The sequence below is a fragment of the Narcine bancroftii genome, chromosome 4, assembly GCF_036971445.1.
Source record: "Narcine bancroftii isolate sNarBan1 chromosome 4, sNarBan1.hap1, whole genome shotgun sequence".
Classification (NCBI taxonomy): domain Eukaryota; kingdom Metazoa; phylum Chordata; class Chondrichthyes; order Torpediniformes; family Narcinidae; genus Narcine; species Narcine bancroftii.
In genome coordinates this window covers 258,840,769-258,863,418 of record NC_091472.1, presented here as the reverse complement: position 1 = coordinate 258,863,418, position 22,650 = coordinate 258,840,769, and the positions used below count along the sequence as shown (strand labels likewise).

The 22,650-nt window shown below is 44.0% G+C and overlaps 1 protein-coding gene across 1 annotated transcript in view; it reads left to right on the top strand.

Annotated features, from left to right (window-relative positions):
* The window catches only part of LOC138762456 (contactin-associated protein-like 5), a 762,501-nt gene extending 740,453 nt beyond the window's left edge, over positions 1-22,048 (top strand). Inside the window, exons 19-20 of the mRNA XM_069936213.1 lie at positions 8,920-8,991; positions 21,395-22,048. Of these exons, the coding sequence (XP_069792314.1) occupies positions 8,920-8,991; positions 21,395-21,591 (269 nt within the window). The 3' untranslated portion in view covers positions 21,592-22,048. The remainder of the gene's footprint in view (positions 1-8,919; positions 8,992-21,394) is intronic.
* Positions 22,049-22,650: the final 602 nt, after the last annotated feature.

The following is a 22,650-nucleotide window of genomic DNA, read 5'->3' as shown; positions in this document are numbered from 1 at the left end:
TTATTAGTGCAGCAGTGTGGGTTTTACCTTCAGTGATATCTGGAGGCTCCTGTCAGACTGACCTTGTCAGGGCAGAGCTAATTTAGCAGCAAGAGCTATGAAAGGAGAACTTGACATGAAAATAAGAGATGGAACAAATATCCAGCGTGAAGCATCATCCGCAGAAGGGACAGACAAATGTTAAGAGTATTAAAGCTCAACACAAGCACTGCGGACCACAATTTTGTGCTGATCTCTATAAACCTACTCAACAATCTAAATCTTTCTGACCTACCTCACACCCAGAATCCTCTATTTTTCTTGCATTCATGTGTCTGCCTAAGAGTATTTTAAATGTTCCTTTACCAGCCTCCACCACCACCCCTGCCAGGCACCCACCACTCTCTGTATAAAAGATGATTACCTCTGATAACACACTAAACTTTCCTCCCCTCACTTTGTACACATGACTTCTGGTATTTTCTACTATCACCCAGGAAAATGGTGCTGGCTGTCCACTCCATCTATTAAGTTACCTCTTATCCTTCTTCACGCCAAAGCATCCTCATAATGCCCATTCTCCAATCCAGGCAACATCCTGGTAAATCTCCTCTGCACCCTCACCAAAGCTTCCACATCCTTCCTATAATGAGACAACCAGAACTGAACGCAATGTTTCAAGTGTAGTCTAATCAGAGTTTTACAGAGAATCAACATTACATCATAACTCTTGTATTCAATCCCCCCCGACTAATGAAGGCCAGCATACCACAAGCAAATTCAGATGTTGAAGTTTGGGTTCAAACTTAACAAGTGCTCTATCGTAGCACACAACAGCTCCTCGCTTGTCAGGAAGGTGCAACAACAACTGCACTTCCTGAGAAGACTGAAGTGGGCAAACTTACCAGTTGCTGCCATGTCAACCTTCTATAGGAGCTCTATTGAAAGCATCCTGGCTGGCAGCATCACAGTGTGGTATGGTTGCTGCAGAGAATGGATCAGAGGTCAATCCATAAGAGTGGCAGAGAGGATCAGTGGAGTCTCCCTCCCCTCCATTGACATGAGCTACCAGGATCGTTGTCCAAAGAGGGTGTGCAATATCATTTGAGGACCCCTTCCATGCTCCAGACAGCATTTTCTTTTAGCTTCTCTGGTTAAGAAAGAGATACAGGAGCATCTGATCTAGCACCACCAGGCTGAGAAACAGCTTCTTCCCATGGGCAGTGAGAATCTGAATGACTAAAGAACTGGTCACACTAACCATACAAGACTCTCATACTCATTATTTGTATACATGAATCCTGCATATGTATTGTTGTTTATATGTGTGTTATGTCTGGTTGTGTATCTGTATGTTTTACACCGATGACCAGAGAATGGTGTTTTGTCAGGTTGTACTTGTGCAATCAGATGATACTAGACTTGACAACCTGAGATAGTAGTGTACCTGCTCTCAGTTTGAGCACCGGATGCTCTGTATCATCCAGGTAACAACCACCAACTGGAACATTCCTTTCAAATGTCCTGATAATATATTGATGTCCATCCACCCCTACTGGGTCCATGTTCTGGATCTCCTTCTCCTCTCTAAAAGTACACCCACACCTCAAAGAAACAGAGGTTTAAGATGGCAGCACATCACCCTCTCTCAAGAGCAATTTAGGCAATTAAATGCGGCTCAACCAGTTAACTCACTTCCCTTGAAGAAATTTTAAAAAATCTGTGATCTTCAAGCAATTTTTGTAACAATCAAAAGAGAATCGAGAGTTCAAAATTCAGATTTATTGTCAGAGTACATATATGAGGGCAGCTGCCGGCAAAATGTTGTTACAACACCAACAATCAGAATGAAAGTTCGAATCCCATGCTGTCTGTAAGGAGTATGTATATTCTCCCCATGACTGCATGGGTTTCCTCTGGGTGCTCTGGTTTCCTCCCACTCTTCAAAACATATGGAGAGGGGGGGTTGTAGGTTAATTGAGGTATTTGAATGGCCCCGGCTCTTGAGCTGGAAGGACAAATTAATATGCTGTATGTCTATGTCCATGACATCACATATAACCCTGAAATTCTTTATCCTGCAGGCCAGGCAGAATTTCTATTTATCTGTAGTGCAAAAAAAACCTGTATACAATGTACGCATGTAAACAAAGAAACAAATGTAAACAACTGCAAGACAGAGAGGAGAAAAAACAAACAATAAAGTGCACAAGTAAGAGTCCTGAAATAAGTCCCTGATTGAGTTTGTTGTTGAGAAGTCTGATGGTGGAAGGTAGCTGTGGTGATATGTAATTACATCACTAGGTCACCAGGGGTCATCCCGGTGACTTTGTATATAAAGCAGTCCAGAGCTACAGTCTAGCCTTCCAGGTTTGTCTTGCAGAGAGACAAGACCTCTTAGTGTACATATTAGTTTATTAAAGCTGTCTTATACTCACACTGCTGTTGTGGTTATTGTCAGTACAGTAGCAACTTTTCCTGACCCTGGTGCAGGTCTTATGGCATCTATACCTCTTTCCTGATGGAAGCAGCGAGACCAGATCATGTCCTGGTTCCTGTGGATTATTGATGATTGTGGGTGCTCTCCGACATGGAAACAGGTTGCAAATGGGTGATGAATCTACACCATTGAGATGGTCCTTCAAAGTGTTAACCCAATCATGATGGGCTGAAAGTTCTCCAACAAGCCTTTCCTTTATTTAATAGACTACTGGTGCTCCTTGAGTCATTCAGTTTAGAAACAGCCCACATAGAATACACTTTACCAATTTTCCAACTGATATTTATAGATCTATATTTCACTTCTGCCACCATTGATATATAATTTCATCAAATGAAGAATCGTCTACACTCATTTCCAATTTAATAATCGACCTGCCACCAACCCCTCCCATGTGTATCAGTGCATTAATTTTTGATTTTAAAAATCAAACCTTGCCATTAAGGGCTGATTTATTTTCATCTTGAGCTGACAGCTCATAAGTATTATTGGTGAGATTGAGTTTGTGTGTGAATTCTTGTAGTCATCTCCTTATTGATTCAGACAGGAGCCAAGTCGGTTGGAAATACTTCTGCTGGTCACGGCTTTTTAATAAGTTCAATGTGCATATTATTGAAACAGCTCTGTGTTCTTTTCTGATCTATCCATGCTGAAAATTGTATTTCTTTTTTTATAAAACTAAGGTCAATATACTGAAAATGTTCAGATCGAATCCCCTTCCGATGGAGCTCAATCTCACTTTTTACTTTCATAACCAAACTTTTAATTATTCACTCACCAGGAAGAGGATTTTTATTAACATCTTTTAAATTCAAGAAGAAAACTACAGAGGGTTGTTGATATGACTTCACATTATCATGCACATACATGCCCTCTTTCCATCTGCTCCATCCGTATCCCCCACTGCCCTGAACAGCAGCCAACATATTAGAGTGAAACTCAAATGCCTGCAGACACTGTGACTGAAGTAAAGCACAACCAGAAATGCTGGAGGAAATTAGACGGTTGTGCAGCGCTCTTAGTGTGGTAATATTTATATACTGTGCTGTATACGAGTGGCTGGCCCACTCACCGATGACTCACTCCCTTGTAACCTGGCCATAAAGGTCAATCTCCCTTCCCCTGTCCTCCATTCGAGTACATGGAGTTGGGCCAGCTACGATCTAATGTCTATCGTTCACCTCACTCAGTCTTTAATGCTATTGATTTAATACACATTATTCCTGCCACACGAGATGGACAAGCTGCTGAGACCCGACAATCTAGACATTGATCCTCAGGCCCCAGGAGGAACAGTATGAGCCTGCTTCTCCAACTTCCTTGAGGTCACTGCGAGCCTGGTGGACACAGATAAAAAGAGGCTCAAGGTCCTACAAGTCAGGGTGGCCACCGAGCATACCAGGTGATCAGGAGCTACACATCCTAAGCAAACACCATGGCTGAACACCACAATCTCTACTGACCCCGGGTGAATGAGCTGTACTCACTATACCTCCTGGCCTCGAGAAAGCAGCAGCCTGGTGAGCGTATGGACAAGTTCCTTCGGGCCCTGTACATCTTGGGAAGAGACTGCTGGAGCGCTGTCTCGGCACCCATGCCTGCAACCCAGTACGTGGAAGAGTTGATCCAGGATGCCTACATGTCCAGGGTGGGTTCTGCCTACATCTGCCTGTGACTGCTTGAGGAGGACAAGCTGCCCATGAAAAGAGCGTTTCAGCTGGCCAGGACTCTCAATTCGACCCAGCGCATTGCCGAGGCAACTGCCGGTAAGAACGGGTCCTCCACATGTGGGCCGCAGGAGCCGCCATTTTGGGAGCCCATGTCACAGACCGCTGCCGTGCAAGTCGACTACGACCCCACTGTCATGATTGGACACCCGAAGTGCCACTACTACAACCAGCTAAAGCACCCCGATGACTCTGGCCTGCTAAAGAATCCATCTGCTTGGGGTGTGGGATGAAAGGACACTACCAGAATGTATGTAAGTCCAAACCCTCCTGTGCAAGTAGTGGTACGTGTGCCCCCGGGGGTGGGCCATCGATCCCGACATCACTTCCAACCCTGAACGGCTTGGCCGTGTGCACAACCCGAGAGTCGCCATCTTACCAGACGTCACTTTCACCGTCTTACTCCTTCTTGCCCGACACGACTGCTTGATCAACATGGAAGCCGCCATCTTACCGACTGGGCCTCCCTTCTGACAGCGACGACAACCCAGTCCTGACTTCAATCATACTCAACCAAGGCAGTTCCCACCTGAATGCCCATTCGATGATGGAGACGGAGGTAAACAGGAAGACAACTAACCGACTGTTTGAGAGTGGGAGCACAGAGAGTTTCATCCACCCAGACACTGCTAGCAAGCTCTCTCTCCTGGTTAGATCAACAAGCAGCACAGTCTTAATGGCCGCTGAAGACCAATCTACCATGATCCATGGGTATTGTGTAGCATCATTAGCAATGGTGGGGGGGAGGGGGGAGCAACACTATGATAACTTTAATTTGCTTGTAATGCCACAGCTCTGTGCACAAATTCTTCTGGGCCTCGACTTCCAGAGCCAGTTCAGGAGTGTCACGATGTGTTCGGAGGACCACAACCACTGTTAACGGTATTCAGCCCCTGACTCACTGCACCTCTTGGCCGGCCGGCCAATCCCACCTGCGGCCTATCCACCCTCCTTGTACCCCCTCCACCATTATTTGAGAACCTGACCCTGGATTGCAAGCCCATTACGACAAACAGTAGGCGCTATAGCACTGAGAACAGGGCATTTATTAAGTCCAAGGTACAGCAACCCCTGGCAGAGGGAATCACAGCCCATGGAGAGCCCAAATCGTGATGGTCAGGGATGGGAGTAAGCCCCGAATGGTGATTGACTACAGCCAGATGATCAACCAATTCACGTAGCTGGATGCCTACCCCCTGTCCCAGATTGCCAATATGGTCAATAAGGTCGCCCAGTACAGGGTCTTCTCAACTATTGACCTAAAGTCGGCATAGTACCACTACCCCTTCACCCAGGAGACCACAAATACACCGCCTTCGAGACGGATGGTAGACTTTACCATTTGCTCCAGGTGCCCTTTGGAGTCACTAATGGAGTCTCCGTGTTCCAAAGGGAAATGGATTGGATGGTAGACAGGCACAAGCTAACAGTCACTTTCCCCTACCTGAACAATGCCACCACCTGTGGCCATGACCAGCAAGACCATGAGGCCAATCTTGCTAAATTCATCCGCACAGTGGAGTCCCTGAATTTGACTTGAAACAAGGAGAAGTGTGTGTTTAGCACTGTTCACCTGGCTCTGCTTGGATGGTTCGTGGCACATGGTGTCATTGCCCCCGACCCCGACTGTATGCATCCCCTCATGGAGCTCCCGGTCCCACACAACTTCAAGGCATCAAAAGATGCCTGGGGTATTTTTCTTATTATGCCTAATTGTGCCTAATTATGCTGATAAAGCCTATCCCCCAGTAAAAGCCACAACCTCCCCCTTATCGGCAGAAGCCTGGGCTGCATTTACCCAAATCAAAGGAGACATCGCTAAAGCCACGATGCATGCCGTGGATGAATCCATCCCTTTTCAGGTGGAGACTGATGCTTCCGACTTCACACTAGCTGCCACTCTCAACCAGGCGGGAAGGCCAGTGACTTTTTTTTCCCACACCCTGCACGGCCCAGAAACACAGCTTTCCTCAGTTGAGAAGGAGGCACAGGCGATCGTTGAGGCAGTATGCCACTGGCATCATTACCTGGCTGTGAAAAGATTTATCCTGCTCAAGGACCAACAAGCCGTAGCTTTTATGTTCAACACCAAACTGCAGGGTAAAATCAAGAACGATAAAATTTTGGGTCTGGGCAGAATGTAAACTGCAATTCTTCTGGCCCAACAAGGCCCACCTCATCAAGGCCACGTGCCCTTTTGAACGACTCAGTGTCGATTTCAAGGGCCCCTGCCCTCATCTAACAGGAATATCTATTTTCTCAAAGTCATTGACGAGTTGTCCAGATTCCCCTGTCCTGATATGACCACAGCCACTGTCAGAGCACTCCCTAGCATATTCTCCCTTCTTGGATACCCGAACTATATCCATAGTGACCAGGGGGGTCCTCTTTCATGAGCAACAAGCTGCGGCAGTACCTGTTGGCCAGAGGCATAGCCACCAGTAGGACCACAAGCTACAATTCCATTGGAAACGACTGGGTGGAGAGAGAAAAGGCCACCATTTGGGAGGTGATCCTCCTGGCCCTTAAGTCAAAAGGCCTGGCAGTGTCCCAACAGCAGGATGTCTGCACTCCATGCCATCTGATCTCTCCTATGCATCACTACTAACATGACCCTGCATGAACACATGTTTTCCTACCCCAGGAGTTTGGTGACCAGAACCACTCTGCCACCTTGGCTTGCAACCCTGGGACCCATCCTGCTGCGAAAACAAGCAAGGGACCATAGACTGACCTATTGGTGGGAGAGGTGCTGCTCCTGCACATAAGCCCGCAATATGCCTACGTCCAGTACCCCGACAGCCATGAGGACACCATCCCTGTCTGGAATCTGGCACATGTTGGAGACACCTACTTACACCCAAACCACTCCCCAACCCATCCCCAATACTATACGACACACACCCCAACTTCCATCCAGCTGCTCTGACCACCACGACTGCCCCCACATACGATGAAACCCCACTTCCTACAGAGACCGCCCTATCGCCCCCATCCTCAAGACACACAACTGGCAATAGAGCTGACCAGTTCACCACCGCCAGATCTGCGCAGGTCACAAAGGCAGAGGAAACCACCGCTCTAGGACTTTAACCTAGTGGGGCTTTGTTTTAAAAGAAGGGGTGAATGTGGTGATATGTATAAACTTTGCCCGTCCACTGATGACTCACTCCCTAATGACTCCTTCCCTTGTGCCCTGGCCATAAAGGTCGACCTCCCTTCCCCTGTCTTCCATTCGAGCACATGGAGTTGGGCCAGCTACAATCTAATGTGTATTAAAGCCTATTGTTAATCTCACTCAATCTTTGGTGTTATTGATAGAGCGCATCACTTAGGAGATAAAGATGTATTACCAATGATTCGGGCCTGAGCCGGTTTAACCTGCAACTCAGTTTCAGAAGTCCCAGCAACTTCGAGTAAATCTTCTCTGCATTCTTTCAACCTTATTGATATCTTTCCATCTTTCTGAAAGCTGACAGATCTGTCAGCTCAAGACTGGCATCCATGAAGGTCAGCAGGAATATATTGCACTGGTTAATGTGGCTCTACTTGTGCCACCTTTGGCACTGATGCATGATGTTGTACGTTAAAGCCCCATCCCAGTAATCAAGCATACAGACCGGATGGCATGGTTGGCATGGCGGTTAGCACAATGCCTTGAGAGTACCAGCAATTAGGATTGGGGTTCGAATCCTGCACTGTCTGTAAGGTGTTTGTACATTCTCCCTGTGTCTGAGTGGGTTTTCCCCGAGGGTTCCAGTCTCCTTCAACCATTCAAAGTGTACCGTAGGTGTAGGTTGATTGGGTGTAAATTGAGCAGCTTGGACTCGTGGGCCAAAATGGCCGGTTACCATGCTGATTGCCTAAATTTAAAAAAAATTAAATTAAAAAAAATCCAAAGAGCTCCTTTGTTTAAGTCCAAGAATACTATACTGATGACTTTAAGAACAACACATTTGCAATTCTTGATGTCCTCATCCACATTCATTCTTCCATCAACATCCTACATTATTTATCTCATCATTATTGGGGGGCACAGTTAACATTGTAGTTAGCGCAACACTATTGCAGGGCTAGCCACCTGGGTTCTATTCTGCTGTGTCTGGAAGGAGTTTTTCTCCTTTCTCCCCAAATCAGCGAGGGTTTCCTTCAGGTGCTCCGGTTCCCTCCCATCCTTCAAAAATATATGGGGGTTGTGGGTTGTAGTATTTCATGAGCACAGTCTCATTGGCTGTGGAAAATGGTCGAAGCACTCAGCAGGACAAACTATTGTACGAAAATAAAGAAAAAACAAAGTTAGTGTTCCAGTATGTCAGATCTCTATGTCTCAGTCCCCAGAAGCAGCCAAGACTGATGCCCTTTTCTGGTATTATCCGGTTTTATTTCAGGTTTCCAGTGGCTGCACTCTTATGTTTTTCAATCGATACTTCTGTGAGGTTTTTATTTCTGCAGAAAAAAGGCTCTCATATTTCCTTACAGTTGTAACTGGTCTTCATAAATATTATGCTCACAGCAAAAGTCAATCCGAAGAGCTGAGCCTGTGAAAGGTATTGTTGAAGAGGATGTCTTCTTTTTATTTAGCCTGAGACTACAAACACTGCAGTGTGACCAAAATGAACTAAATGCCATTGTTAGTCTTGAGAATTGCAATCTTCTTGCCGAGTACCATTTTGATTTTTTGGTTGATATTCAGAGTTACTTTTTCTATTTTAGATCAATTTAAACCTACTGAGGAGGAAGAACCTTTGCAAAAGGCAGTCAAAAGTGATTCTGCAGTTATCGGAGGTAAGGTTCCAAAATTTAAATTAATCCCCTTAAAAGTTTGGTTGTAGAAGAGATGGTCTGTTACACGCTGGAGTAATGAGTGGCTGATTCCTATCAATGTGTAGAAGGTTGGAAATGAACCAACAAATGTCTTCCAACATAAGAGAATTTTTAAAAATTTATGAGGTCGAAGGAGTTCATCCGGGCCTTAGTAAAAACTCAGAAATGCTGGAGGAACTCAGCAGGTTTCACGGCTTTCATAGGAGGTAAAAATATGTAATGGGAACTTTGGGACTGAGCCCTTCTTCATTTGGACTTCTGTTGTGTATTGCAGTGATGTGCTGAGCACCTAATATACAATGGAAACAAATAATGTAACCTAAAAAATGAGGTTAGAACATAAACACTACAGTACAGGCCCTTCAGCCCTCCATGTTGTCCCAATCTATACATTCCTACCAAAACAAAATTTGAACCCTTCCTACCTCATAACCCTCTATTTTTCTTTCATCCACATGCCTATCTAAGAAGCTTTTAAATGGCCTTATTGTTCCAGACTCTATCACCACCCTGACAAAGCATTCCAGACACCCACAACTCTCTATGTAAAAAGCTTATGCCTGATGTCTCCTCTAAACTTTCTTCCCTCCTCTTTGTGCAGATATCCTCTGCTATTTGCTACTTGCCCAGGGGTAAAAGGTGCTGGCTGTCTACCTTATCTATGCATCTGAATCTTGTAGACCTCTATTAATTCACCTTTCATCCTTCTTTGCTCCAAAATGAAAAGTCCTAGCTCTAATAACCTCTAATAATCACAGCCTGTTAATAGCAGCATTTTGTCTAATCATGGAAATAAGTGAAATGAGAGCAGTCGGCCTACAAACTAAAGCACTATAAACACACACACACACACACTTATTTTCCTTGTAAATCTACTCTTCACCCTCTCCATTAGCTTCCACATCCTTCCAATTAATGAGGTGACAAGAACTGCACACAATAATAAGTGTAATCTCACCAGAGATTTGTAGAGTTACCACGTGATCACTCAACTCTTGAACTCAAGTTAGGTTGCACCAATTCAATAAAGGGTGACCATGACAATAACAAACAAAGAGATAAGAAAACTCAAAAAAATCTTCAGTGTGCCGATCGAGTTACTGGAATATTAGACAGGGCACAACAGTTAAATTAATGTCAAGTTATGTTCAAGTTGCACGATGTTAATAGTGGAATTTAAATTTAGTTCATGGTATTAATTTGTTTTAAAGCAAAATTAGTCATGTGTAATGATTATCAAACCCCATCTGGCTTCATAATGTCCACCAGGGGGAGTAAACCTGCCATCGATATTGCCCAGGCCCAACTAGTCTTGTAGAATTGGAAATTACAGAATATGAAGAGAACAAACAGGAAGAACAATCTCACCTCCCAGTTGCAGGTCCATGACCCTGTGACAACGGTTTCTGTTTTCAACACCCTTTCTAGGATTGAGTTATGGCTCCCTGTTACTTGATGTCCCAACTCTCCAATCCTTCTATCAAGTTCTTTAATTATTAACCTGGTCATATATACAGCATGGAAATGGTCTTTCTGTCCATACCAACCTTAAAGAGCTCATTTACACAAGGATCCTATTTCATTCCCCCAGATTCAACCACTCACCAACACTCTATGGCCAACTTGCAGTGGTCAATTAACTTAGCAACCCCCACACAGTGGCACAGTTGCTTCATAATGCCAAAAACCCAGGTTCAATCCTGACCTTTGCTCATAAGTGTGTGTGTGTGTTTGTAGGCCTACTGCTCTCATTTCACTTATTTCCATGATTAGACAAAATGCTGCTATTAACAGGCTGTGATTAATGATATAATTGCAACAGGCTGGTTTATACAAGCAATTCCCAGCTGCTGGTAATTATAGCAATAAACAAAAGTGCACATGTGTGAGCGTGCTTGTGTTGAGTGTACATCTGATCTTGTGGGGTTGCTCAGGATGCTCTGGTTTCCACCCACACTTCAGAAAATGTGTGGATTGGTCAGTTAATTGGCTGCACTAAATTACCCACTGCAGTGTAGGTCAGTGGTGGAACCTGGAAGGCAATAATGAGGATATGGGAAGAGTAAACAATGGGGATTGAGTGTAAATGGGCATTTTGTGGTCAGTGTGGACTCAGTTGGTGGCAGGTCGTTTTTCCATGTTGTATCCCTTGATGATTCTTCTTCTTTGGCTTGGCTTCGCGGACGAAGATTTATGGAGGGGGTAAAAAGTCCACGTCAGCTGCAGGCTCGTTTGTGGCTGACAAGTCCGATGCGGGACAGGCAGACACGGTTGCAGCGGTTGCAGGGGAAAATTGGTTGGTTGGGGTTGGGTGTTGGGTTTTTCCTCCTTTGCCTTTTGTCAGTGAGGTGGGCTCTGCGGTCTTCTTCAAAGGAGGTTGCTGCCCGCCAAACTGTGAGGCGCCAAGATGCACGGTTTGAGGCGTTATCAGCCCACTGGCGGTGGTCAATGTGGCAGGCACCAAGAGATTTCTTTAGGCAGTCCTTGTACCTTTTCTTTGGTGCACCTCTGTCACGGTGGCCAGTGGAGAGCTCGCCATATAACACGATCTTGGGAAGGCGATGGTCCTCCATTCTGGAGACGTGACCCATCCAGCGCAGCTGGATCTTCAGCAGCGTGGACTCGATGCTGTCGACCTCTGCCATCTCGAGTACTTCGACGTTAGGGATGAAAGCGCTCCAATGGATGTTGAGGATGGAGCGGAGACAACGCTGGTGGAAGCGTTCTAGGAGCCGTAGGTGGTGCCGGTAGAGGACCCATGATTCGGAGCCGAACAGGAGTGTGGGTATGACAACGGCTCTGTATACGATTTTGTTAGAATGTGGTTAGAATCTAGACCAACCAGGGTAACAACAAACTCAATCAGAGACTCAGTTAAGGACTTTGACTTTGCATATTATTTGGTACTGAATTTTTTTTTCTACATCACACAGCCAATTTGTTTACATTTCTTTCTTCATTAACATTTCAAATGTTCAAAGTTGAGATTTACTGTCTGAGTTCATACATGACATCACATACAACCCTGAGATTCTTTTTCTTGCAGGCTAAGCAGAATTATCACTCATCGGTAGTGCAAATAAATCTGCATGCAAGAAAGGAAATGTATACAAAAGAGAGACAACTAAACCAAAAAAATGTAAACAAACTGACCCTCCAAAAATAGAAAATAAATATTCTGTAATAAATAAAGACGCAAATCAAGAGTCCTTAAATGAGTCCCTGATTGAATTTGTTGATTGGGAGTTTGATGGTGGAGGTGTTTCTCTTTTTGTACTCGTACCTTTTTTCTTGAGTGCAGTTTACAGTTACATTTGGCCTGCAGGAAAATGTATCTCAGGGTTGTATGTGATGCCATGCTTGTACTCTGACAATAAATCTCAACTTTGGAACTTTGGATACAAGACACAGGAAGGCCATGCAAACAGACAAATGAACTTGAGTCAGTAGTAGCACAAATTGAAAAAAAATATTTGCAGGTACTGGAAATCTGAAATAAAAATGCTGCTTCGTCTTCATCTGCAGAGAAACCCAGAGTATGAACTTGCTGTGTCATTGGATTCTCCCATTCAATGAAGAAAATAGATCCTTGCTCTTTTTGACTGGATGTCTTATTCACACCATTTAAATCAGTCTTCATTATTCTAAAGAAAATGACTCCACTTGAAGTAGCTTCATCTCAATTCTCTAGACTGAATGACTTGTGATGACATTTAATTGTCACCTACAGATTAAGCCAGATAAAGACTGCTAATTCCCTTTCAAGAAAATGCCTCTTATGCAGGGGCAGAGATAAAATATTGGATTCTGTTATGGAAAGAAGCATTTGACCTGAAACAATAAATTCATGACGGCAAGCTTTTAAATGGAAGTGTTGCCTAACAAATGCATTGGAATCAGTGAACAAATTGAATTGAAAACTATAAATCTTGTCCTCCAGAAAGTAAAGTCTCACAGAAGAAATTCATGGCTAATGAATGTGCTCCTGGCAAGTAACATAAAGCAATGAACTGGATTATTAATTGGTCGAATGAGAAGCAGAAAACAGATATCAATAGTTTTACTAATTACAAAGGGCAGTTTGCTGAGTGTCTTTGGATCTCATCTCATTTTATAGTGGCTATAACAAAATAGTAGAGAGCTTTAGAATTTCTCTGCTTCAATTAATTTCAAAGATCTAAGTTCAAATTTATTGTTAAAGCACCATGTATAACCCTGAAATTCATTTTTTTTCCCTGCAGGCAGAATTTTTAATTAATGGTGACTGTAAACAGTATTCAAAAAGAAAGAAATGGTTACAAAAGAAAGAAATGCAAACAAACTGACTGCTCAAATATTGAAAATAAATATTCAGTAATAAATAATGAACCAAGTAAGAGTCCTAAATGAGTCTCCAAATAAGTTTGTTGTTTTGGAGTCTGATGATTGAAGGATAACAGCTAGTCCTGAACCTAGAGGTACAAGTCTTGTGGCACCTATACCTCTTTCCTGATGGCAGCAGTGAGAACAGAGCATGTCCTGAGGGGTGTGGATCCTTGGTTTGCTGCTGCTCTCCTATGGCAGTGTTCCATGTTGAGTTTCTCCACGGTGGAGAGAGTTTTGCCTGTGATGTATTGTGCTGTGTCCACTACCTCTCTCAGGGCTTTTCACTGACACCCCATGATGCAGCCATTCAGCACACTTTCTATCACACAGCTGTAGAAATTTGGCAGGGTTTCTGATATCATAACAAACCTATTCAAACTCTTGAGGAAGTAGAGGTGCTGATGTCCTGTCTTCATAATGATATTAGTATGTTGGGTCCAGGAGAAAAATCTCCAAGATAATGACATGCAGGCAGTTAGTGACTAGTGGAGTTCTTCAGTGATCACTTTCTGGGATCCCTGCTTCTTGTAATTTTTATAAATGGCCTGGATGAAGAAATAGAAGGATGGGTCATTCAGTTTGCTGATGACACAAAGGTTGGACATGTTATGGGTAGTGTAGAAGATTGTTGTAGGTGACAACAGGAAATCGACAGGATGCATAGTTGAGTGGAAAAGAGACAGATGGAGTTCAGTCCCGATAAGTATGAAGTGATGCATTTTAGAATGTCAAACTTGAAAGCAGTGTTCAAAGTTAATGGCAGGATGTGGAAGATGAGGGTCCAAATCCATAGATCTGTCAAGTTTGAAATGGAGGTTGATTGGGTAGTTAAGAAAGCTTATGGTATAATATCCTTCATTAGTCAAGGGATTGAGTTCAAAAGTTGTAAGGTGATGATGAAACTCCATAAAACTCTGGTTACACCACACTTGGAATATTGTCTTCAGTTCAGGTCACTTCATTACAGGAAGAGTGTGGAAGATTGGACAGGTTACAAGGACATTTATCAGGATGATGCCTAGATTGCAAAATATGTCTTATGATTCAAGGTTAGCAGAGCTTGGGCATTTCTCTTTTGACCCAAGAAGGATGAGAGATGACAATAGAGGCATAAGGTGGACAACCAGCATCTTTTTCCCAGTTTCAAACACCTGAGTACAAAGTGAGGGGAGGACAGTTTATGGGAAATGTCAGGGCTAAGTCATTTTTTACATAGAGAGTAGTGGTGCCTGGAATGCATTGGCAGGGATTGTAGTGGAAGTTGATACAATATGGACATGTAAAAGATTCTTAGACAAGGACATAGGTAAAATATAAATAGAAGGTTATGAAATAGGGAAGGTTTCATTTTTCAAACAGGTTTATGGAGGTGGGCACAACATCGTAGGCCAAAAGGCCATGTTCTATGCTCTATAATTTAAATTTGCTCATCCTCTCCACTTCTGATCCCCCAATGATCACTGTACCGTACATCTCGAGGTTTCCTTTCCTAAAGTCTACAGACAGTTCCTTGGTCTTGGTGACATTGAGTGTGAGACTGTTATTAGTATACCATTTTGTAAATCTTCTTCCTTTATGCTGACTCAACACCCCATTTTATACAGCCTACCACAGTGGTATCATCAGAAAATTGGTCTTGTAGTCAACTAAGCCGAACAGTCATAGGTGTAGAGTGAGTAGAGCAGGGGACTAAGTGAAGCCAGAATTGTTAAGATGCTCATACTTTTCACGGATTCTTCCATTGACAGAGTGAGAATGGTTCACTCAGTGAAGGCAGTAGATCAGCACTCAGATAGAGTCCTACAAGCATAAATAGACATCTCACCTGGTGTGCCCTGCTAAAGAAATGGTGTAGAATTTAAATTGCTTTTTTCAATAAATTCAGAATAACACAGAGCTAAGATTAGCAACAAAGTAATTGGATTGTCATAAGCCCCAATGTGGTTTCTGAATTTATTTTAGGGATGGAAAGCTGCTGGGGTGCACGTGCCTCCAGACCCGATGTGCCATTATTGTTTTTTAGATGTCTTCTGAAATAACCAATCCAATTATTAAGTTTTCCCAAAACACTGTTTCAAACCAAACACAAATATATAACCATATAACAATTACAGTACAGAAACAGACCATCTCGGCCCCTCTCGTCCGCACCGATTTAAGTGAACTCCACTAGTGCCACCTCGCTGCTCCCTGTCCATAACCCTCCAATCCCCTCATATCCATGCACTCATCTAACCTTCTCTTAAATGACAAAATTGACCCTGCTGCAACCACCTCTTCCGGAAGGTCATTCCACTCAGCCACCACTCTCGGAGTGAAGAAGCTTCCTCTCATGTTACTCCTAAACGTTTGCCCCCTAACCCTTAACTTATGACCCCTTGTTCCAATCTCACCTGCCCTGAAGGGGAAAAGCTTGTTCACATCTACTCTGTCTATCCCCCCTCATGATTTTAAATGCCTCTATCGAATTGCCCCCTCAACCTTCTACGCTCCATTGAATAAAGACCCAATCTACTCAGTCTTTCTTTGTATTCTAGATACTCCAATCCAGGCAACATTTTAGTAAATATTCTCTGCACCCTCTCTATCTTATTGATATCCTTCCTATAATTTGGGGACCAGAACTGCACACAATATTCCAAATTTGGCCTCACCAATGCCTTGAACGGTCTCAACATCACCTCCCAACTCCTATATTCTATGCTTTGATTTATAAAAATATGTTGAAAATACTCAGCAGGGCATGCAGCATTCATCGGGATAAAGGGTAATCAACGTTTTGGGCTTAGCCCCTTCATCAGATGAAACTATAATTAATTTTTACCTTCTTCAGTTGACTTGCTCATTCTTTCTGTTTGTATCAGGACTAGCCGTCTGTCCATACCATTTTTCACCTTCCTTTTTGTCACATTTTTTTCTTTCATTTGTATGTTCTGTCTACTCAGTTTGTCCCAATAAATCAAGCTATGCCATATCACTTGGACGTCAGACTTGCCTGTATTGATCAAGCTAACCCCATTTGCTTGCATTTAGCCCATATCCCTTTGCATGGACAAAGGAAGTTAAACTTGCTTTTAACGGCCACATTATTTCATCATATCATGGAAATTCCCTTTTTCTACCTATTGCTGTCCCCACCTCTGCCACTTAGAATAACAACTTTCTCTCTTTCTCAGTTCTGATGAAGGATCTTTGACCTGAAATGTTATCTATTGTGCGTTGACGAAGAGGGGAGATTTAATAAAGGTATCCAAAATTATGAGAGGTATAGTCAAGCCAAGTTTATTGTCATCAGATTGCACAAGTTGGTGAAAAATACTCATACAATCAGACATAACACACATACATGCAAACAGTACATATGAAAGACAAGAATTCATCTGTACAAATAAATAAATATTGCTTTGCAAATATGAGGATCTCAGATGGTTAGTTTGAACAGTTCCTTTGATCAGCATTCTCATTGCCTGTGGAAATAAGCTGTTCCTAAGTATAGATAGGGTAAATGAAAGCAAGCTTTTTTCCACTGGGGTTGGGTAAATCAAGAACTAGAGGACATGGGCTAAAGGTGAAAGTATAAATCTTTAAAGGAAGTATACGGGGGAAATTCTTCATTCAGAGTGTGGTGAGTGTATGGATTGTGCTGTCCAGGAGGTGGTGGATGTGCATTTGATTTCGACATTTAAGTGAAGATTGGATCTTTCCATGGATAGGAAGAGTACACATAGATCCAGTACCCTGACAGCCATGCGGACACAGTCTCTGTCTGGGACCTAGCACGTGGCGAAGACACCCACTTACACCCACCCCAACCACCACATACACACACATCAGCCCCAACAGAGACTTGGTACAAGCTATTGATGCCCCCTGGCCACATGCCCAGGACCATCGCCCTGTTGGGTCGCCACAGACAACCAGACCCTGAGCTCATCTGCTCAGGGTGCAGGCAATTGGACCAGGCAAAATAAATAGCTTGGCATGGGCAGGATGAGCTCAATAGCCTGTTTCATTGCTGCAGGCTTCAGTGATTCTCCTTCTACGGATGCTGACGTTGACATTTCCAGTATTTTCTGTTTTTATCTCCACATAATATACTTTGCCTCCTAAGACTTGGTTTCCTACCATATTATCCCATGCAATTAGGGGTGGTGCAGAAATTGCTATCATTGGGAAGACTCCATGGAAAGAATGAGGATTACATTACCAAGGAATGAGGTCTATCGAACTAATATCCCGTCTCTTTCACAGTTGAAATCCATTTCACATTCCAAGGCTTCATGCAGTGAGAATGCCTTCCAGGACTTGATGAGGTTGTAAACTGCAGAGTGGTCTTTCATTTTAAGAGGACGTTGGGTTCAATCCTCCTCATTGGCCTTTATTTCTTGATTTTTGCCCAAGGCCTGTTGTATTACAGTTGGCTTATCTAGTGAAAATGGAAAATTAACCCCTTGGACTCTGGTCATTTTTAACCTTTCATCATATATACTCCAGACTGGGTCCATGGGTAAATCATTGCAGTAGTACGTTGTTGGGTACAAAACCAGTCCTGGAAAACCAGGACATGGAGTATGTGCATTTGTTGGTAGTCCCTTAAAGCCGGGACTTTTCCTGATCACCCCCTGCAGTTCCTCAAGGAAAGTGCAAGTGTACAAATGTAATGTGAAATGACCAACCACAAATTGGCCACTCATTCTCCACTGTCCTCGCTAGAAAATAAAGTCAAGTGGTCACTAAAATGGAGTGAAACAAGAAAGTCTGCAACTGCTGTGTTTGTAGTTCAATACACAAAAGTGCTGGAGAAACTCAGCAGATTTCATACCATTCCTTAGGTATGTAACTAACATTTTGGACATAAGCCCTTCATCCAGGTACGAGCAAAATCATTTCCAAGCTTTTTTCCATCTTCTCCCCTCCCACCAATATCCACCTATGACCTTTTGCTTGTGGGCACATGCCCTTCCCTTTCCCTCACCCCACCATTTTATTCAAACAATAAACTGCTGCTTGCTGATAACAACGAAAGGCTCAGGCCCGAAACATTAAGGTATCCTTGCTGCATAAGAAACACTGCATGACCTGCTGAGTTTTTCCAGTACTTTTGTGCATTAGTCTGTAAAATGTTTGTTTTCATGTCATTCCTATTTACATCATTTACGTTTTTTTACATAGAATTAGTTCTTTTCCATTCAAATTTTTTCCTACCTTCCAAAGTAGCCGTTCACACACAGACAACCAAAACTCAAAATCTGTTTCCTGACACAATTAATACGCACTATCAATGACTAAAGACTGAGTGAGGAACGATACATAGGCTTTAATACACATTAGATTTCAGCTGGCCCAACTCCATGGGCTCAAATGAATGGAAGGGGGCAGGAAGGTCGACCAGGTCACAGGGGGAGGGTTTACATGGGGTTGAGTCATCAGTGGGCAGGCCAGCCACTTATGTACAGAGCAGCAGCAGTATATACATACACATATCACTACATTCACCCCCTCTTTTAAAAAAACAAGACCCCGTCCTAGAGGTTCAGCTGGTCAGGTGGCTTCCTCTTCCTCTGTGACCTGTGCAGCTCTGCCGGGGGTGTACTGGTTGGCTCAGTTGCTGGTTGGGTTTCTTGAGAGGGGTGGGGAGGGGCAAGGCTGTCGCCATAGTGAGTGGGATCTGGTTGTCTGTGGCGACTCAGCAGGGCGATGGTCCTGGGCATGTGGCCAGGGGGCATCAATAGCTTGTACCGTCCCTGTTGGGGCTGATGTGTGTGTGTATGTGGTGGTCGGGGTGGGTGTAAGTGGGTGTCTCCGCCACGTGCTAGGTCCCAGACAGAGACTGTGTCCGCATGGCTGTCAGGGTACTGGATGTATGTGTATTGTGGATTTGCATGTAGGAGCTGCACCTCTTCCACTAAGGTGCCAATCTTTTGGCCCGTTGCATGCTTCCTCAACAGAACGGGTCTCGGAGATGAGAGCCAGGGCGGCAGAATGGTTCCAATCTCTGACCTCCTGAGGAAGGAAAACATGTGTTCATGAGGTAGTGGTGCATAGGAGAGATCGGATACATGGAGTGCTTCTGGCAGACTTCCTGCCAGTGCAACACTGCCAGGCCTTTTTGACTTAAGGGCCAGGAGGATAAAGTTCTCTGTGCTCCCACTGTCGAACAGGCAGTTCGTTCTTTTTCCATTTACCTCGATCTCCATCATCAAGTGGGCGATCGGATGGGGTCTGCACTGGTTCAGGGTCAAGGAAGCCAGGATTGGGTTATTGTCGTCGCTGTTGAAGGGGAGGCCTGACCGGTAAGATTGCAGCATCCATATTGACCAAGTTTCACATTGGAGGAAGAAGGAGGAAGTGACATCATCCAGGCAGCGGAAGGCAGAGATGACATCACCCAGGAAGGCGGAGGAGATGCTGGGTAAGATGGCAACTCCTGGGTCGTGCACGTGGTCAAGCCTTTTGGGGCTGAACATGACATTAGTGATGCACTGCTTGCTCAGGAGGGTTTGATGACTTACAGACACACTGGTAATGCACTTTCTTTCCGCACCCTGAGCAGGTTGAATCCTTAGCCGGACAGCGTCGTCTGGGGTGCTTCAGCTGGCCACAGTATTGGCACCTTCGGTGTCCAATCATGGGGGCGGCAGCTGTGAGTTTGTGTCTCACTATTGCAGAGGCCATCTGTGATGCTGGCTCCCAACATGGCAGCGCCCGCAGTCCGCAAGTGGATGCCCTGTTCTTACTGGTGATCTCGACGGCTTTGCGTTGGGCCGTTTCAAGGGTTCTGGCAAGTTGGAAAGCTCTCTTCAGCTTGTCCTCCTTGAGCAGTCACTGATTAATCAGTCAACCTCACTCCAGCCACGCAGATATCTTGCACCAGCTCCTCCACACACTGGGCTACAGGCATGGGGGGTTTAGCAGTGCCCCAGCAGTCTCTCCCCAGGTGGTACAGCGCTCAGAGGAACTCATCGGGTTGCTGTCTCCTCAGGGCCAGTCGATACCGTGAGTACACTTTGTTCACCCGGGATCGATAGAGGTTGCGGTGCTCAGCCATGGCCTCTGGGTAGGTGGTGCAGCTCCGGATCACCAGGTACGCTCGATGGCCAACTCTAGCTTGCAGGACCTTGAGTTTCTTTTCATCTGAGTCTACGAGGCCCGCTGTGACTTCGAGGAAGTTTGTGAAGCAAGCGATCCACCTCTTACATCATTCGGGCAGCTCCGGGCATCTGGATCGATTTCAAGGCAGTCAGGTCTCAGCAACTTGTCCATCCCATGTGAAAAATGAATTGTGTATTAATTGATAAGCACTTTCAATGACTCTGAAGACTGAGTGAGGAACAATAGGCTTTAAGACACATTAGATTTCAGCTGGCCCAATTCCCTGTGCTCGAATGAATGGAAGGGGGCAGAGAGGTCGACCTATATGGGCAGGTCACAGAGGGAGAGGTTACATGTTGTCCACGACAGCGAGTTTACACTGAATACTGAAAGCAGAAAGTTAAGAGGTGGGACTTGCAGGCGCGTGCTATTCATTAGCCCATTGTCACCTGCAGTTCAGTTTAGACTGCAGGCAGTCCGTAATAATGTCTAGGTGTGTCGCAGGTAAAATTTCAGAATGGGAATGAGTCACTCATTTCCATTCTGATTTTTTTTTTAATATAGACTGTATTTTGGGAATTTGGGATAATTTCCCAGAATGCAGCAGCTGTGTAAAAAACATAATTGCTGAAGAACTCTGTCTAAATCAGTGAGAACCTGCCATTTCACCATGCAGATAATAACCATAGACTGAATTTACATTGCCACTGTGCCACTGATTGAATTTGCATATAGCAATGAGTGAAATGCAGAAATGTGGCCCGGTATATCACCCCCACCATACCCCAAGGGAAATCAGCACAGAAGCAGAGTGGACAAACAGGGTTGACCTTCAGAAAACATAGCCAAGTTAAAATAATGTTGATTTACAAAATAAACTAAAAGGAGATTTCTTTTCCAATGGCAGGTGTCATAGCGATTGTGATTTTTGTCGTCCTCTGCATCTTTGCGATTACTGGCCGCTTGTTGTACCGGAGCAAGGCAACATATCAAAATAATGAAGCAAAACGAACGGAGTATGCTGAGGCTCCAGATGTCGCATTGAAGAACAAGATCAATTACCAGGATGCAGTGAGCGAAGGCAAGAAGGAGTATTTCATCTGACAGCCATCCAGCCCCTCCTCATTGAAACAACAGATTAATCACAGCAACAGGCTAGGCTTCTTCTGTGCTCTGAATTAGCTCCAAACTCGAAATGGCCAAACGTTAGCTGAAGCACACAGACAACTGCCTTGTACTTTGGTTTTCTTGACAGTGCTGGATATAATCCTATTGTTTCCTGCTAACTAATTGCCAGCTCAAAGGAGTAGAATGAAGAATCTGCAAGTTTTTTTTAAGGTTCCAGTAACACTGGCTATTGTAAATTTGGAAGCACTCCTTCTCAGAGCAATGTAAAGCATACATATAAACTTTTAAATGTTACCAAATATTTGGTTTATCCTCACATCATTCATTTTCCCCCCTTTTTGCAGAGTTACCAGGCTAGCTCTGAGTAAGTTGTATAACAGGTTAAGTACTGATATAAGGTGCAGCCTTCATTTTTGCTGAAGAATCTGATGATCTACTGGAAAAAAAAAGCCAATTAGATAAAAGTTTTTTTTTAATGGTTCCTATTACACTATTGTAAAAAATTCTTGGCAATGTCCTGCTAACCCAAAGCTTAATGTCACATCGACCAAGTAAATCAGAAAAGTATGTTGAAATACATTGAGACAAGAAGTTAGGCAGGCAGTTAAATTAAAGAATTTAATCAATTGAATTCTGTTAGTGCTGTCACACAATCACAGGACTGTATCTCTTCACTTTTGCCACTGTTAGCCTTCATTCTGCAGTGTGTTTACTGACATCCTTTAGTTAGTCAGCAAATGGTACAGAGCAGATCTCACAATGAACTGTGTAGTTCAAAGATAGTCTATTTATTCAACAAATAACAAGCAAAGTAATTACAGGAAAACTCATGACTGAAACCATGTTATCCCAAAACAGCAGGGTGAAACCTCCACAATAATGTAACAAATGGAGGACATAGGGTCATAGGGTGAATGAGTAACACAGCACTGAAATAGACCCTTCAGCCCGAATCGTCCATGCCAACCAAGGTGCCTTCCTGAACTGGTTTGGCCCATACCTCTGAACCTGTCCAAAGGTGTTTTAAACATAATT